The sequence below is a fragment of the Argentina anserina genome, chromosome 3 (assembly GCF_933775445.1).
Source record: "Argentina anserina chromosome 3, drPotAnse1.1, whole genome shotgun sequence".
Classification (NCBI taxonomy): Eukaryota; Viridiplantae; Streptophyta; class Magnoliopsida; order Rosales; family Rosaceae; genus Argentina; species Argentina anserina.
In genome coordinates, this window is record NC_065874.1 from 11,013,632 (window position 1) to 11,032,227 (window position 18,596).

General features: G+C 37.0%; 1 protein-coding gene across 1 annotated transcript; it reads right to left on the reverse strand.

Annotated features, from left to right (window-relative positions):
* Positions 1 to 8,635: 8,635 nt before the first annotated feature.
* LOC126788173 (protein SEEDLING PLASTID DEVELOPMENT 1) lies at positions 8,636 to 13,259 on the reverse strand. Its single transcript, XM_050514145.1, has 9 exons — positions 12,696 to 13,259; positions 12,131 to 12,345; positions 11,564 to 11,714; positions 11,023 to 11,214; positions 10,422 to 10,584; positions 10,091 to 10,326; positions 9,777 to 9,956; positions 9,556 to 9,678; positions 8,636 to 9,117 (listed from the first exon to the last, which is right to left on the reverse strand). The coding sequence occupies exons 1-9, from the start codon at positions 13,131 to 13,133 to the stop codon at positions 8,803 to 8,805; spliced, it is 2,013 nt and encodes a 670-aa protein (XP_050370102.1). The 5' UTR covers positions 13,134 to 13,259; the 3' UTR covers positions 8,636 to 8,802.
* Between the last annotated feature and the right edge of the window lie 5,337 nt (positions 13,260 to 18,596).

Sequence of the window (18,596 nt, forward strand, 5' to 3'; positions counted from 1 at the left end):
AAGTTCATAACTTTATAACCATCATTGACCAATAATCTGTCCTCTTGAAAGAGTAAAAGAAGATATATACAATATAGATGAGGTTATATATATATATATATATATTAAGTGTTAGTCAGTGTCTCAGTGATAGTCTCTAATTGGTTTTGATCTCTTTGATTGTTGGGTTGACCACCACGTACATAATTAACAATTTCTCGTATAATTGATAACAATCAACAACTCATATAATATTTCTTACAGATAATCACCACTAGGAAATGTTACATATCCAGAAGGACCAGAACTGAAAAGCTTCAAAAATCAACTGAGGGTTGATTAAAGTTTATGTGTCGAATTTAAACAGTACGTTCTGCAGAAAGTGTTGCATGCATGCTCTTCACTGTTGATTGATAAACCACAAGGCGTCTTCAAAATGTAAATCCTAATGATCGGCAAGGAATTAGTTAATGATGTTGTCCATCAGGTCCCCCAGGACTGGTACGCTTCGACACGAAGTGAGTTCTTCCTGCTGCAGCTGCTTGTCTTGCAATGCTTGCCTTGAACACTTGTTTGGCAGTCTCCATCATAGATGCCCGAGGAGGGTGGTGGCTGATCCTCATCCGATTGTTGGATAAAAAAGATGGAAGAGAACGAGACTCGGAGTTGAAACATCTTTGCAAGACTAGGAAAAGGCAAAACCAGAACTTGAGGCGGCTATGGTTTGCAGCCATTAATTTGATCGTAGAAGCTGCTGATCCGTGTTACGATATATTACTAATGAGCATGCACGGTTGGATATATATACAGATGGAGCACATAGTCGACCTTCAGTATTGCATATACTTTTTCATTATCAAAATCACAATTTTTAAACTTAATTTGCGCTCCAGACAAATTAATAAACCACTTTCAAGAATCATCAATCAAGTATCAATAATTCAATATTATGAAAAGACATCTGAATTATAGATTTTACTTTACCTTCATATACTAAGCGTATAGGGTGATGATTAATATTATATATATGGAGCTCAAAGAGTTGGGTATCTTCTGGAAGCAGTACTAATCTCTACTTGAAACAGCATTACGATTTGCATGGCTGAATTCTCAGTTCGTATTTGACAGGCAATAGCCAAATACGTCTTTCTAGCTTTTGATTTGCCAAGGACAGCTTCTCTCCATGAATGATACGCACTTACTATAAGGCACTGCCATTTCTCAGTTGCAAATTACTTCGTATGTTGGTGACCTAGCTAGTCATCTCTTTGGCCTTTCCTAGCGCGCATGAAATGTTTCTTGGCATATATATCAATGGAGCTTGTATTATCTGAAATCTGACAGTGATGATATGAATCCTATGAAACTTTTCAGGTTTAAATATAGTTGCTCGACCCTTTACTATTATCTTTGGTGAAAGTTGACAAGCTTTAGGGGTGTGTGTGTGTGTAAGTATAAATATATAGTGATTTTTGTCTCTTTGTCTATATAACTCCAAATTTAGACTAAAGGATCTCTTATTGTTCTCCAGGCTGTGTGCATGCATGCTTCAGTAGTGCGATTATCTACAGAGAATCGAGAATCCCTTATAAGTTATAACCAAGGAGATACAGGATCTTGTATTCTTGTTCGAGTTGTTGGCTAGCTAAACTAAAAAGGGTTGGGGACCTCGAAACTTTTTCTCCAATTAATTTTGTTCTTTTCTTTTCTAATGCATCGCCATCATACATGGCAAAAAAGGAGCTGTGAACCAGTTAGTAGCTATACGAAATCAAATCCACCGTGATAAATATATATCATGATCATCCCGCATTGCATATCTAGTAGGATTAAGAACTGGATACGTACTAGGATATATAATTATGAGACCGAATCCACTTCAATCTACCTTAGCTAAAGCTTCTTTTGTTTGAACTTGAAGTTTAAACTCATATAGAAAATCTATTTTGTGATCTTGATTAAGTGACGATGAAGATACAAAATCATTAATTTGAGCGTAAGTGCGTAACTATATGTTCATGAGTTGATCCTTCCTTCCATTCCCTACGGGGACCTACAACTACAAGATAGACAAATGACGTTAGAGGGCAGACCAGAGGGCGGGCTCCGGTCGTGCAACAATTGTTATACGAGGTGAAATGCATGTAATATTGCACGTCCAAATATTACATGCATTTCCAAACTATTATTCGACCTTCTATTATTCGCTCGATGTTTCCAAACTATTCGATATTCTGATCTTCATGGGTTAGAAGAGTTTGGTCGGCTCACAAGATAATATTATTGATGATAGATGAATTTCCAATGCTCACTTGAACTTAGATATTGTACCTAGCGAAGCTACGATATTGCTAGAGCCTAAAAACCATAACCGCAATTAGAGCTTGACCGCTATGTTATCTCTTCCAAACCCTAAAATTTCATCGCACTTTGTCGTGTTTCTCCATTCTCCACAATGCAATCATGTCCTCCACCCTCGACACCATGTCGACAAGCTTTCCAGCCTCTCTTGCTTTTGCAAGAGGTGATGAGGAGGATGTGGGTGATATCTCTCATATGAACAAAGAGACTGAAATTCGAACCAACTCCAAATTGTACCTTCTTGCCAAACCTCTTACCATCAAATCTTATACCCTAGGTGATCTGCAATCCCAATTTCGTCCAATTTGTGTGCTTAGTGTGGCTTTAAGGTGCTATCCTGACTCAACAATTGGTTCGCGTTCAAGTTTAATTTTACTTTTGATCGTAACAAGGTTTTCTGGAGAGGTCCATGATACATGAAGGCCTCCAAGAACAAAAAAGAATCTGAGGTGATTTCGAGTCTATTATTTTCTGTTCATTTTATTTGTCCTAATATTAAGGGCAAAGACAAAATTTAAGATTTTATTTATTTTGAATAATATTTTACAATTATGTTTGCATGTAGTTGTAGGTTGAATAAGTTGTGCTTAATTTAAAATGAGTAGACAAATACTATGTACCATGTGAGTGTACTTATAACTTTTTGTCTATTTGAAGATGATAAAGGATATATATATATATATATAATGACTATTCTTGTCTTAATTATCTTTTTTAATAAACTAAGTGGTTCTTAAAAAAAATGCTCGCTTGAACTTTAATTATTGAGTAACTATAAGACAACTTTCCCAGAGTCAATCACTCAATATCGTACTACTCCTATATAAGATTTCCGTCATGTCATATGCGCGCTCGTGCGTTGAAAATTTGGGGTTTTGGGGTTTCGATAAGTGCTAATAATATTTCTAGCTAGTAATGCCTGCTTAGAGAAAATCGATCACGTACCCTCTAGCACTACAATTTTTTTCAGTAATATATAGAGAGTGAGTAGGCAGTGGCTACATGACGAAATTAGTCAAAGTTAAAATATAACAAGTCAAGGTACACTCTCATTTGTAAGAGAGAAAAGAGATGCACTTCAACTCATTTTCCTAATGCGCTCTTTAAATCACCACCGAGTTCAGAACCACTATATAATAAGGTGTTTATATTTTCCCACAAACCACTTATGTCATGGCCATTTTGATCACTAACAAGTGCTTATACAGAAAAGCGCATACATATTTTCAAGTTTGATGCAGCCATTCCTATTGTAACATTTCGCCAATGAAGGTTTATTATAAGATGGTTGCTAATGGTCAAGATGTGGAAAACATGGAACTTAATTTTGTGGATGTATGATGCATATTTTAACTGTTTAGTTATATATGGAGCACCTCTTAATGGGCAACCCTACAATTTTTGGATTAATATCCAATCTCATCTTGTACGTAGAACTAGCTAGAATATTAAGTTGAGTTTATTTCACGTTTCATGGTACAGTAATGAAAGTAATGCTGTTAATGCATGACACACACACACACATATATATATATATATATATAATAACACACACATATATATAGTAATAAAATGATATGATATAGAACTGATTTACGACTGTAGGGGGCGGGTATGTTTCTATAAAAAATAATTACCTACTTTGAATACATTTATATTAATGTATCACATCTTGATTCCTTGAGATCCATGGTCACATACAATTAGAACATTACTGTCGAATACTAATTATTAGACTTGCCTCACAGTATGGCAGCGACCGTCAACTTTAACCTCTTTGGTTGTGGTTCTCTTTATAATTTAGTTTTTTTTTTTGAAAGAGTCATTTTTTAGTGTACAAAGAAACTATATATTCAAAACTAGGAGATCCTCATTTTTATATCACTCAACAGAAAGAAGTTACATATATTTTCCCTGATTATAATGGCCGATGATGGCATCATTACATTCCCTGATTCGTCTCCTCCTTGTGCAGCTCCCTGTGGTGGTGGATCGTGGAGTAGCACGCCGGTTTCCAGCATCCAAACCCGGAAGTCAACCTGGATACCCGTCGGTGACCCGGTTGTGTTTTTCAATTTTCCGGTGATCTCCGGCGAGTTTAGGCTTCACCACCAGTTTCAAACTCCTTGTCTCAACATCGTCAACAACCCCTGCAAAGGTTTTGAGCTAAATCGAAAGGTAAGACCTCGAATCGAGAAATTTTAATTCTAGGGTTCATGATTTGGGATTTTTCGAAAATTCCGAAATTAGAGGTTTTAAGATTTGATTTAGACTTTGTTGTGAACTAGAAAGTTGTTAGGAATGTCATTTAGATTGTGGTGGGGAAATTTAGTGGTCATTGGTGGCGGTTGGTGAACAGTGGCGCCGCATGAACAGTGTTCATGAATAGCACTGTGAACATTGGTCCTAAACAGCACTCGATAACCAGTAAATATGAACAGTGTTCTGTAAAACAGTAAAATATAAACAGTGTTTACTAACCAGTGAATTCGAACAGTGTTTAGTACAACAGTAAAACATGAACAGTGGTTGTGAACATTGTTTTATAAACAACATTTAGTTGTACTGAAATTTGTAACCTGATATTTTATGTATCATTTTCTAAGCATTTTATCATGCTATTAGGTGACTAATGAAACAGTGAGAAAATTACTTTCAGTGTCGTAAAAGTTGCATGCAGGAAATAAGGTGAGTAAACCTCACAATGATCATCATGATCGAAGTAGTATTATAATTATGAATTTAGTTTGTGTTATCACCATAGTCGTTGCATCACTAGTTTATAAAAAATATTTTAAAAATATGTTTTGGTTTAAATTACATGAACTTGATCGTCTACGGTTCATGGGTAAGTGAAACGCTATTTTAATAAATGATTATGAAAAGGTTTTTTGTGATTATAGACTATGGTGAATGTGAGTAAATCTCATTATGACGAGCTTACCCTTAGTGGTGACTCATATTTACGTTTTCTTGAAAAGATCGAACTATGACATGTATATAATATAGTGGGTTGTGTATGTGTATAAAATGGTAAATACGATATATATATATATATATATATATGAGTTGCTATATTATATATTGTTACGTTCTTATTTCCAAATGAATTATATTGTGGCAACTATGTTTATTTTATGTGAGCAAGAGTCACTTGTTGTAGTACAATAACATGAGTGGATTGTTATTGTACGTGGTTTTAGCATTGAGTTTTGTTAAAACGTTTTTTGTCTTCGGACGTGTTTTTCTGTCTTCAGACATGTGTTATGTCTTTGGACGTGTTGGCATGTCGGAACCTAGCCTTGGCCGGGCGAAAGTTACAATACTGTTAGAGCTCTAGTCTGTCTACCGGTGTACTGCATGAGGGGATAATTCTGCAGGTGTGGATTAGCAGAATTAGATGGTTTTTGTTGAAGATTGTCGAAGATTTCTTTCTGGTGTTTGTGGTGAGGATTGAGTGAATTTTACATTTCTATTGGTTGTGTATTATTCTAGTCGACTGAGTCATGATGTGGATTCAGTTTCGATACACTGTTATGATAAGATGATTTCAATATACTTGAGATTGTTTTAGAGTTTTCATGACTTCGAATTCGAATTTTTATCATTCGAAATTCGGGGTCGTGACAAATTCGAAGTATGATTTTTTCTACATACTTAAGATGTAAATAAATAATTTGATTGAAAAAATAATCATCATTTTTTAAGAATATTTTATTTGTTTTTAAGAAAATTATAAATAGAAAATTATAAGATTACCCCTCATGTGCATGACATGTGACGCAAAATTAAATAAAAACAGTTAAATTTAACGGATGAGGTGCAAATCGACAATTTTTACCAAGTTTAGGAGGTAAATTGACTCAAATACAAGTTCGGGGTGTAAATTGACAATCTCAGCCAAATTTACGGTGTATTTTGACAATTTTGCCAAAAATAATAATAATAATGGCTACCATACAAGCCAGCCTCTAATACATGAGAGAAAAATTGCAACGCAAATAGAGACATAACAATTCAAATTGATGGAAAAATTACTCGTAAACAAGATCAACTGTGAGACTTGTAATAGATATTAGACAGGCGTCTAGTGATGGCGTGGATCAGGGCCGCCGGGACTCACGCGTTTGGAGTCGAAAGGCTTTCTGTCTTGTCTTAGAATACTAACCCGTAAGATCTTTCTGGCACTCTCCATCATTATCGATCGGCCGATGACCTTGCTCTCCTTCAACAATGGAGATGGAGCACGAGCTTGATGAGAACCTGGAAATGAAAGCAGGACTAGGAAAATAAAGAACAAGAAGTACTTAAGCCGGCCAGCCATTATCTAAGGAAGTTGGGAGCTCGGAACTTCATCCGATACAACTCTAGAGTTAGGGTATATGCCGGCTATATATAGACAATATAGTAGCAATAGATTGCATCTATCGCGTATCGACGTGCTCGAATGACTGTGATATGAGTACTTTAATTTAATTATAGCACTAATTACTTTTGGTTATCATGGTGATAGACTATGTAGTAATGTGCATGAATGCATGCATGCACCTTCAGACTGAAAAAGAAAATCAGACAATATGACAGTAAAGGAAAAGGATTGATATCAGGTTTCTGCTAGATCAGACCAATAATAATAATAAGGTTTCAGTTATAAGAAATTGGTAAAATATATATTTTGATCGATCCATAGTTTTTTCGATTAGTTCTTATATTCATAAATTTTATCTGATATCGACTAAGAATCACTCGATTCGAGTATTCGTAGTTTGTTTGCCAAGTGCCAACTAATCACTTAAAACCTTTGCAATACAAGGACCGAAAATATTTTAAGATCATTTCGAGTTAAAACAATGATATTTCAAGTATTGTGCAGGGTCATAGAAAAAAAACATGTAGATAAAGACAGCTTCAGCATTTTGAAGTTCAAATTTTAAGTAAGTTGTACATTAATGTTGGAATTTATCATCATCAACTCTCATCCAATAATAAAATTTAGAAAATCATGATAATGTACTCGATCATTACACATTGACAGAGTGTAAGGATTATTTTTCGTTTGCTTTTAAAAACAAAACGCTGACTTTGCGATCACAAAAGTATCGTGGTTTGTTGGTGTGTCCCTTTATTAAAACATCATAATACCCTACTATATAGCTAGGTTAATTCAGTGAGACCAAAAACAAAAAAGATATAAAGGCCAACAAGTTTTATATCGTGCTCACAGTTCCAGTCCATTACTTGCCGATAAGCTTGCAGAGTCAGGTCATAGTGTCATACTACTACTTCTCTGTCATTATTATATACAGCGTTCCATTTGGGTCGGCGGGAGGCGGTGTAGTTGAAGAGTTCCGATTTGTTCATTTTCTTCTGTCACCCGGAAATCCAAAGGTCAACTTGCACTAGTGCCAACTTATAATGACTGTCAATCTCACTAATATGAAGTCTTTGGCTTATGCCGCATGCTGAACTTCTTGTCCTCTAGTATACTCACGACTTTAGGAACTTATCTTATTGAGGACTCGAGGCATAAAGGAAGTTTATCGATGTCATTAGAGATTTAATCAAAATTACATGCACAGAAAACTGCCAGACTCGATGCAAAGTTACAGAACGACCGTTCCCTTTATAATCAGCTTCTCCACCATTACTGGAATCAATATTATGTATGTGATCTGCGTCTGATTTTTCTCCAATATAAGTTTCAGAAATTGGAGCAAACTTGGTTCATGACAAGCTCCCTCCTTCACTTCAGTAGCCTTATTATAATAGTTTGCAAGACACTCGCGTGTTTTGTAAAAGCTCTCTCAAAATTGTATACTCGTATATCTTTTGCAACTGGAACTTTGCACAATTGCACAGTAGCTACCAGCATCTGCTGCTCTAGCTAATTGTCCACTCTTTCCAAGTGTGATTTCTATGTTATGTATGACCGTGCCTAAGGGCATATCGGTTGGTTGGATTAGCCCACTTTTCTGTCGGTTATATATTTCTGAAGCTTCTTATTTTTTGATCTTGCCGGGTGCCTTGCTTGAACAGCCTTTCCCCTTTGTTCAAAATTATTCAGGAATAAACTTTCCCTGAACTGATCAAAATTATTGTCGGTAGTGCATCATACTTTAATGACTAAGCCATAATCAATCTTCTATCTAAATGAAAAGACGATCTACGGATTGATTTGGAATTGTCGGGTAATAATGCCAAAAGGGGGTGAATTCAGAGGGATCCTCAAGCACCAGTTTCTTTGTTGGCTTTCGCTATACCTTCTTTTAGCTTATGGAATTTTATATTTCGCATGTGATGATGAAGGAAAAATAAAGGGAAATAATGATACACAGCCTAATTTAGACGTACTTTGAACTTTCAAGTAACTTCTTTAAAGGACATCAGTAACACTGCGGATAAATTTTGTACGGAACAATAAGTCACAGTACTCCAATCCTGTTATTGATAACATCCTGCTCGCTAATCTGGAAGTAATGGTAACCTTTCCACAGTGGGAAGGGAACCGTTTGTGCTACCATTGGTACCGGAAACTTCATCAAATTCATCATCATCATCATTAGCTGTTCTTTTGCTGGTATGATTTTCTTCAATCACTGTCGCATGATATGGAAGGATACGGAGACGCACATCTGCCTCATGACCAATTTTTTCTGCTTCTAACTTGTACTTACGAATAAGGTCAATCTGGAGAGGCATAATGTGGGGTGACCTTGGAAGAAGGTCTACAGGTTCCCCTTTCGGAATTACCACCTGCTCAATGGCTATTCTTGCCTCCTGTAAGACAGTATTAAATAAAATATTACTGAACCAGGTATTGATTAAATCAGTGCACAAGGGACTATTATTGAACGAGTCAAACCATAACATCATAAATCCTTTTTTTTTTGAAAGGATTGTTTTGTTTTGTTTTTTCAACATCAAAAATCAATTTTCGCACACAGATCTCCTTTGTCTTGTTTCTTGTCACAATTCATAAGGGGTCCAAAATGAGAATATGCTTGAAGCTTGGCTAACTAGATGATGTTTCTACCAAGTATTATCAGATTGGCGATTCGACTTAATGTACTTCAATTCTCTTGACTTGTGTTAGCTGATTATGCGGAAGTTGATGATGAGAAAAGAACATTCATTTCTTGCCTCATTTTAGAAATCAGTAAAAATAGAATCAAATAGAATTTCTGAAAATGGAGCTTGAGAAGTTCCATAAATTACCTCTAGAGCATCAGCCTTCTCAGATGATTGCATCTTGTCTACTGGTCCATAATCATTCAAACCACCGTAATAATCATTCAATAACAACCGCAGTGCCTTTTTGATTTCCACCAGTGCGCTTGTCTTAACCAAGAGAAAGTTTAATGGTGAAACAACGATGATTATGAGTGTCTAAATTTAGCAAATAAACTAAGATAGTGCAGTGCCTCAATGGTGATTACCTTAGTCACATAAATGGGTGTGCCATGAGATTTAGCAGCCGCCTGAATCCCAGGATTCTTCTTGAGCTTGGATTGCATACCGAATAGTGCATCTGCCTTGCTGATATCATCTGTTAACTTGATAGCAGCCTCATCCATCTTCAACTGCTTAATCCCTTGGATCACAGTGGCTTCTAGGATCTAAAATAACTGCTTATTTTGTAAGTCTTGTATTTGAACATTACAATTATGAACGGGATTGCGACAAGTGAGCATCAGCAAAATTTTAATTGACAACACACTATTGTTTAATATTCAAGGTTATAATTTCTTACCCCATAAACAAATAAACGAAGATCCATCCCTTCATCCTCAGAATCCACTTGCATGTATGGAGAGACCTCAGGAGTGAGATCACTATATCCATATCCTTTCTCACTCAAACTTTTGGAAACTTCTATAACATTATCATCGTGTTCATCCAAGGAAGTGGGATGAAAATTTTCAATTTCAGTAGTTTCTTCTGATCCTTGCGAGTTAATTTTGCGAACTTCGAAATTTGCGAAACGGCCTAGACAAAATTTATAACATGACTTTCAGATTTAATTTGCAACTACAAGAAAGGAAAATGAAATAGGACAGGTTTACTTTCCTTACGAAGCATACCTGAAAGAATAGCATCCACTGTTGTCTCTAAGCTACGATGAACTCTTAACTCGGTCTTTGAAATTATCTCCACCCCACAACTAAATGTTGCAGGTCCTTTCCTTTCCAGCACTGTCTTTTGAACCCCCCTTCGGCTGGCCTCTTCATCTCCTAGCGTCACACTCTGAAAAGGTGAATGTAATAATGTAAATGAACAACAAAAATAAGGTGAGTAAATAAATTTTAAGAGTAAGAAATAAACAAAAATCAAAGAGAAGGTTGTAACTAGCACAAGAGATTGTTGCACTACCGCACTTTAGAACAACAGAGAAGTCCATAAGATCAAGATCATCAATCAAGATTTAAAAAAAAACACACACACACACACAAAAACCTAATAAAATGAAGAACTCAAAACACCAAACATTTCATAATGAAAAGAGAAAAAAAAAGGAACTAATTGCTAGTGATATATGAAAGTTTACATAATTAGGGCGAAATAAAAAGTCCTTTTAAATATGCAATATTGCCATGGGCCAATGTTGTTTATAAAGGTAATGAAACCTAAGATCACAACCTACTCATAGCACATGTAGTAGATTGCAAAATATAGCCTCCATACCTGTACACCTCCAACAAGCATTTCCAATGAAGGATTCATTATCAAATTCTCGATGGTTACTCCATGAGCAGTGGCCACTAGCTGGATTCCACGTTGTGCAATTGTGCTCGCAGCCATTGCTTCAAGCTTAGTGCCAATCTCATCAATTACAATCACTTGCGGCATATGATTTTCCACAGCTTCTATCAAGACCTAAATACCAATACATATATAGCACAAGAATCAGTTAGTGTCAGAAACCAAAAGTAAGATAGAAACTTTTGAACTAGAATATGAGACGCTACCAATCAAAACTGGAATATATCATGTTGCTGGGAAAGTGTAGAACTAGTCCCTACTCCTACAATAGAAAGCAATCAAGTTTATGTTGACCTTTTACACTTTCTTAGTTCTGAGTCTGTGTAGAGCTATTTAAACCTTCATTCGAGTAAGTATAATTAACCTTCATCATGCCAGTAGAAAAAAGCTAAAATAAATGGAAAACAATGGATAATACGCTTTAAGAAGTACCAACATCCAACACTTTTGATCACAAGTTCACCTTATGTTGCATATCAGAGATGGGGACTTGCATTCGCCGAGCATTGCCTATTCCTGCATGAGGTATGTCACCATCCCCACCAATCTCATTGGAGGTGTCAACAATCATGACACGTTTCTTATGATCATTTGCAAGCATCCGAGCTATTTCCCTGCATGTTTAAGTATCATATGGAGAAAACTGCTCTTCTTAGATTACACACTGAATACCATTTATAACAATTTAACAATGGACCTCTTTGATTGGATACTACACGGGTGTTGATCATGCACCACCCAAAGATATATCCTTCTGAAACTATGAAATTACTGACGAGACTCAATATAATGCTTATAGCACTTGCTCAAGAACTCAGTTGACATTTGTTGCAAATATAACCATATCATAAAATTCATCACGGAAGCAACCATCTGTTGAATTGAAATCGCAATGCCATTTCTTAAGAAAGTTAATGTTGTTAAAATAGCTCGAATACAGTTATACAGACTCGCATTTTTCCTGCACCAAACTTATACTTCTTTGTAGCACCGCGATCCTAGTCATACATATATAAAAGGACACACTAACCTGATAATTGTTGTTTTCCCTACCCCAGGTGGCCCAATGAGCAACAAAGAAAGGCCATTTTGAACCAAATCTCGCAGCAAACTAGCACTACCTGTTATCGCCCTACCAACACGACAAGTCAGTCCAATAATAGCACCCTTCCGGTTCCTAATGGCACTAATGCGGTGCAGTGTCCTGCTGATGCCTGCTCGGTTGTCAATAGCAAAATCACCCACCTACATCAAACAACTACAAAAGCTAAGAATAGTGTTCCCTAGACCCTAGTCTCACCAGTTTCGAAGAAATAACACTGAAGCACAAGTCTTCACACATGTTAGTTCTCTCTTCCTCTCTTATCCCTCCCACTGCTTTGTGACTGATAAAGCAAGAATCTTAACTCATACTAAACTAAAAACATATTCATTTATGCTTTTCATTGCAAACCCAGCAATGAAACTTCATAACAAACCAAACCCACACTAACATCCACACAAAAGCCATAAACTTTAAAGTCCCACCATATAAAAATTCAACCTTTATCCAATACAATTCATCAAACTCTAAAATGGACATAACACTAACATACCTGAGAAGTGGCCTGCTCAAGTTCCTGAACCGTAATCAGATTCTCCGACAACACAAAGTCGCCGGAGGGAAACCGGGCCAGCGGCTTCCGGCCCAAATCCATAACGACTTCAATCAACTGATGATGTTCCGGGTGCTCCTTCAATCTCTGCCGCATTTCCTCCGGCAAAAGGGCCAAAAGCCGGCCAAGTTCCACGTCGAAATCCTCCTCCTCCGGCGAAGAAGAGCATGATGAACTTGAAGAACAGAAACAACCCCGAAAAGGCCTTGAATACCCAGATGGGGTTTTGGCGCGCAAGTGAGGGAAATATGGGTTTGGTGAAGATTTAAGGGAAAAAGATTGAGTCTTGAATTGAAAGTTGGGAGATAAAGGTGGGATTAGGGGTTTGGGGATTGAGAGAGGTTGGGGGTGAAAGAGGTGGGCACAGTTGGAAAGCATCTGTTGTTATTTTGGAGGGAAGAGTAGTTATGCATAGAGTAGGAGGCTATGATCTCCCTAGTTTCTGCTTTTTTCTTCTTCTTTGCTTCAAAATTTTGAAAGGAGAGGGATAGGTTTGGAAGGTGAATGTGCCGAGTTTTATTATCAGAATCAATTGATGGATCTTCAAACAAGAACATCTATTTTCACTTATCCATAATTTGAAGGACTATGTTAAATTTATGCATGTTCCATGGTAAAACATTAGTAGTCACTTGTGCTACGGTATATAGAATTACGATACGCAAACTCGTAGCTAACTATTGCAATTGTAATTAATAAGAACATATGAATCAGGTCGGAGCTAATCTCCATATATCTTCTATGTGGGAACTGGTTCCTTTGTCGCAATCTTAACAAGTTTCATTACTAGTTTAGCAAATTTAACGGATTGTACTAAGATGATTTAGTTCAGCGAAAATTATAGAATTTTATGATATTCGTTTTGGAAATCTTTACTAAAAGCCATGAAAGGGTTATGAACTACCTTGAAGTCATATATATTAGTTGAGTTCTATTTTAGAAATCTTAAAATTTGAAAAAGAATTTAACGAACTATCTCCAATTTCTAAATACTAGTCTTCCAAAGTTTGATATCACTACTAGAAAAATGTTCTTAGGTCACGAAATAAATAAGTTTCGTCACCTAAGACAATACTAAGATGACGAAAAGTAATTAGCCACCTAAGTAAAATATTTCGTCATCTAAGTCAATAAGGGTGACGAATTGCTGTTTCGTCAGCCAAGTCGTCATCTAAGTGAGTGCTAAGCTGACGAAAAATTGTTTCGCCATCTAAGTTATATCTAAGCTGACGAATTACTTTTTCGTCACCCTAGTGTTATACTTGTTAGGTGACGAAATAAAGTTTGTGGATGTCTGCCTATCCATTAAAGTGCTTATCTTCTTCTTAACTTTAAATGGAAGCTGGAACTTTTGATAAGAGCATGGAGACCTTATTTTTATGCACAGCTGCATTGGTTGATTTAGATTGTAGAGCATGAATTTGTAAGGAAGACTCTGCTTGGTCATAGATAGCATGTTTGTTTTTTGTTCTGTGATTCAGTAGAGACCGTAAAGCATGTTGCTGCGGCATGCCATGGACCAGTTAGCTAGGTTTGGCAAGTGAATTTTGTATTGCAGCCTGACCATATTAATTTAATGGCCTAGTTTTGCTTGGCTTCTTGTCTAGAGCTTGGTTGGCAGTAGCTTGGAATGCAAAAAATAAATCATAGTCACTTGCTTAATTGCTTTAACAGCGGCTTCTAAATTGTTCCTATCTGTGAATATGTTCTAAATCCCTGTGAATCTTATTGCCAGGCCTAGAACCAACAGAGGATCCTAGGCCTTCAAATAGCTGAGTCTGTCTACTTCGCATCAACATCGATCAGTGCTTACGTTCCTTTGGTAAAAACCCTTTTCTTTCCGTTGAAGTTATATTCCTTTGTGTCCAATGATCTTATGAATGCACCTCTGACAATTTGATAGGTTTGGTAACTCTAATTACATGCCTAAAACTGAATTAGATTGGGTTTTACATAGTGCACACCACGTGTTTGATAAAATGCCTCAAAGACACTATAGAGCTGAACCAGTGGGCTTTTTCGTGATTTTCGAAATACTTATCCTACTTGTTTTAATCTCAATTCTTAACAGTTAAAAATAGACTCTTCAATGATCGTTTTAGTTCTGGTTTCATGTAAAACGGAGTTGATATGAGAAAGTTATGCTATTTCAAAGTTTGCACAGTGCTTCAGGACTTCTGCAGAAACTATATTTTCAGTCACTTTGGATCTTTGTTTGACTATGCATTTGGTCTCTGTTTGACTTGAAATTTTGCCAGGTCTTAGCTTTGCTTGTCTATTATAATTTTGGAGAATTTCAGTTGAAAATATTGACATGTCAATTGTTGGTGAATTTTTCCTTCTTACTACCCATTTCCTGAAAATTTCTAAGATTTGCGGCTCTTTGTTGCAAACTGTGGGTTTTGGATCCCTTTAACTCTTCATTTTGTTATTGATACTTCCAAATTGTAAAGTAACTTGATCCTTTTAATTTCCTTTTTCCAAATGGTTATCTAGTCTGCTAAAATTATGTTACTTTTTAACTGAAATTTCAAGCTCTTTTAATCTGGAACTGTTTTTATTGAGCTTGATTTTGAAAAACACCCAGATTTTGGATGCTTCCTCTATAACATATTTAGTTAAATCTTGTTTGAAAATTTCTGAATTTGGTGCAAGCATGTTTATCAACCTTGAGGATTAGTTCATTTTCTTAAATGACTAAAGACCTTAACTTCAAACTTCTTCTGTTTGTTACTCGTTTCCTCTTTAAATTTCTCTCCTCTTTAAATGACTAGAGATCTCTTATATGCTTAACCATGTGTTTTGAACTATCGCTTATTTGTTGTTTCTATGACAGAACATGGACAAGAGATGGATGCAGTACGACCGGGGGAACCCTGAATACCAACAAGGTATTCTAGATTTTTTGTTTTTTGTACTTGAACATGCTGAGGGGAGAAATGTACACAGGTGTCCATGTGTGGAATATCACAATACTAAGTGGATGACGATTTACGAAATCCACGAACACCTGAATACAAGACGTATAATGCGTAGTTATACTACATGGAATATGCATGGTGAGACATTAGATCATGAACATACCATGGAAGAAATCCGAGCGGGATACTTTCAACATGCTAGCTCATCTAGAGGTAGTATCGGCCCTCATGTGGATCCCTCTATGGACATTGTACAAGATGCTTTTCCTTCGTTTGCTTCAAGACATGAGGATGAGGTTGTTTATGATACCACTGATGCAGATCATGCTTTTTCACATGTTCACAATGGTGATTATGATAAGTATAACAGGCTAATTGCTGAAGCGCAGACTCCATTGTACCGAGGATGTAAAGAAACTGTCTTGGGTGCCATCATCAATCAGATTAAAACTAAAGTTTCTAGTAAATGGTCGAATGTGTCCTTTAACCGTAATTTGGTGAATATCAGGAAGTTGCTTCCTCCGGAAAACAACCTGCCCCACAGCTTTGATAAGGTACATAGTATTTTGAAAGACCTTGGCCTTGGTTATGAGACTATCGACGCATGCAAGAATAACTGTGTTTTGTTTTATGGAGTTGACAACCAAACCCTAGATAATTGTCCAGTGTGCAATGCTTCGAGGTGGAAGACTTCTAAGAAGAGAAGGGTTCCTGTAAAGATACTCCGTTATTTCCCATTGATTCCTAGGTTGAAGCGTTTGTACATGTCTTCACACACTTCCAAAAAGATGAGATGGCATGGGGTAAAGAGGACAGATGATGACATTCTCAGACACCCTGCAGACGGGGAGGCTTGGAAATCATTTGACAGATGTTTTCCTGATTTTGCAGCAGACATTCGAAATGTAAGACTTGGACTTGCAACAGACGGGTTTAATCCTTCTGGAAACATGAATGTCTTATAGTATTTGGCCTGTGATTGTTGTGGTGTACAACCTACCTCCATACATGTGTATGAAGAAGGAATTTAGTTTGCTGACATTGTTAATTCTAGGTCGTTATTCTCCAGGAAAGTGTCTTGATGTGTACATGAGACCATTGATTGACGAGTTGAAAGAATTATGGGAAAATGGTATCCCTACTTTTGACAGGTATAGTCAAACTTCATTCAGGATGAAAGCAGCAGTGATTTGGACCATAAGTGATTTTCCTGGATACGGGATGTTATCGTCTCAAACCACACATGGTTACAGGGCTTGTCCAATCTGCTTAGAGGACATAAATTCTAGTTATCACGCTGGAAAGGTGTGTTTCTTGGGGATCCGTTGTTGGCTTCCGGCTGGTCACCCTTGGCGATTTGATGCGGCTTCATTCGATGGGAAGCAAGAGTTTGGTCAAAAACCCAGAGAGCAGTCTGGTGAGTGGATTCTGGACATGTTGAACTCTTTTGATTTCGGACGTCTTAGCAGTGATCGTTCAATTTTGGCACGGAATCCAAAACGTCCTTCTAGACTAGAGAACTGGACGCACAAGAGTATATTTTTCGAATTGCCTTATTGGAAGAAATTGAGAATCAGACACTGCCTAGATGTCATGCACATAGAGAAGAATGTTTGTGACAGCGTTGTGGGAACATTTTTCGGTTTTAAAGATAAGACTAAGGACACTCTGAAGGCGCGGAAAGATCTTCAAATGATGAACATACGCCCTCACTTGTGGCTAAAATAGTCGGGGTCGGGGTCAACCCTGAAAATGCCTCTTGCACCTTACAGGGTTAATCCAGCTAATGAGAAAAAAAATTTCAAATGGTTTGAAGCTATTAAGTATCCTCATGGTTATGCAGGAAATATATCTCTATGTGTTAAAGTGGGGGAGAACAAGTTAATTGGATTAAAGACTCATGACTGTCATATCATGCTGCAACGTCTTTTCCCAGTGGTAATTCGGCCATATTTGCGTCCTGATGTGGTGGAGCCTTTAGTAGCGTTGTCTAGATTCTTTCAGCAGTTATGCGCTAGAGAGCTAAAGAAGTCAGATGTTCTTGAATTAAAAGAGGACATTGTCTACATCATGTGCAAGTTGGAGCGGATTTTCCCGCCTGCTTTCTTTGACGTCATGATTCACCTCATGGTCCATCTACCAGAACAGGCGTTGCTGACTGGTCCAGTACACTATACCTGGATGTTTCCATAAGAAAGGTACATTGCACGCTTTAAAGTATGCCAGTTCACATTTACATATTATTGTTGGCACAAAACTAATAGTTCAATTTTCAGACAACTTGGGGAGTACAAAAAATACGTCCGCAACAGAGGGAAACCAGAAGGATCAATTGCAAATGCATACCTCTTAAGTGAGTGTGTAACCTACTGTGACTTATATCGCAGTAACGCAACGGAGGCGGAGTCATCTAGAGACTCTATTCCACATCAATTCAATCTATCAGTTGTTTCAGACGTTGTACGTTTATTTGGTAACTTACCAAATTCATACAAGTTAACAACAAATGAGCTCCGTGAAGCTCATTGGTGCGTGTTGGACCACTGCTCCGAGGTAGAATACTACAAAAATAAACATTTGGAAAAAATCAAAGCAAGACAACCATACAGAGCTGAAGAGATGAAGAAGAAAACTTTTCCTGATTACTTTCTTAATTGGGTAAGTTCAATCTATGTTTCTTTATTTGGCGATATTACTTACATATATAGTCCCAACACTTGTAAGTTATTCATTAATTCTTTTCCAGATGGAAGAGTTGCAACGTGAGAACAGCACTGAATACTCACAAGAGTTACACCATTTGGCATGTAAGCCGCAACATCACAGTGTACGTGGGGGATGTTTTGTCAACGGTGTTAAGTTTGTCACATTCCACCGGGATGAGGACCGGGTTACTCAAAACTATGGGGTCATGGTAGAG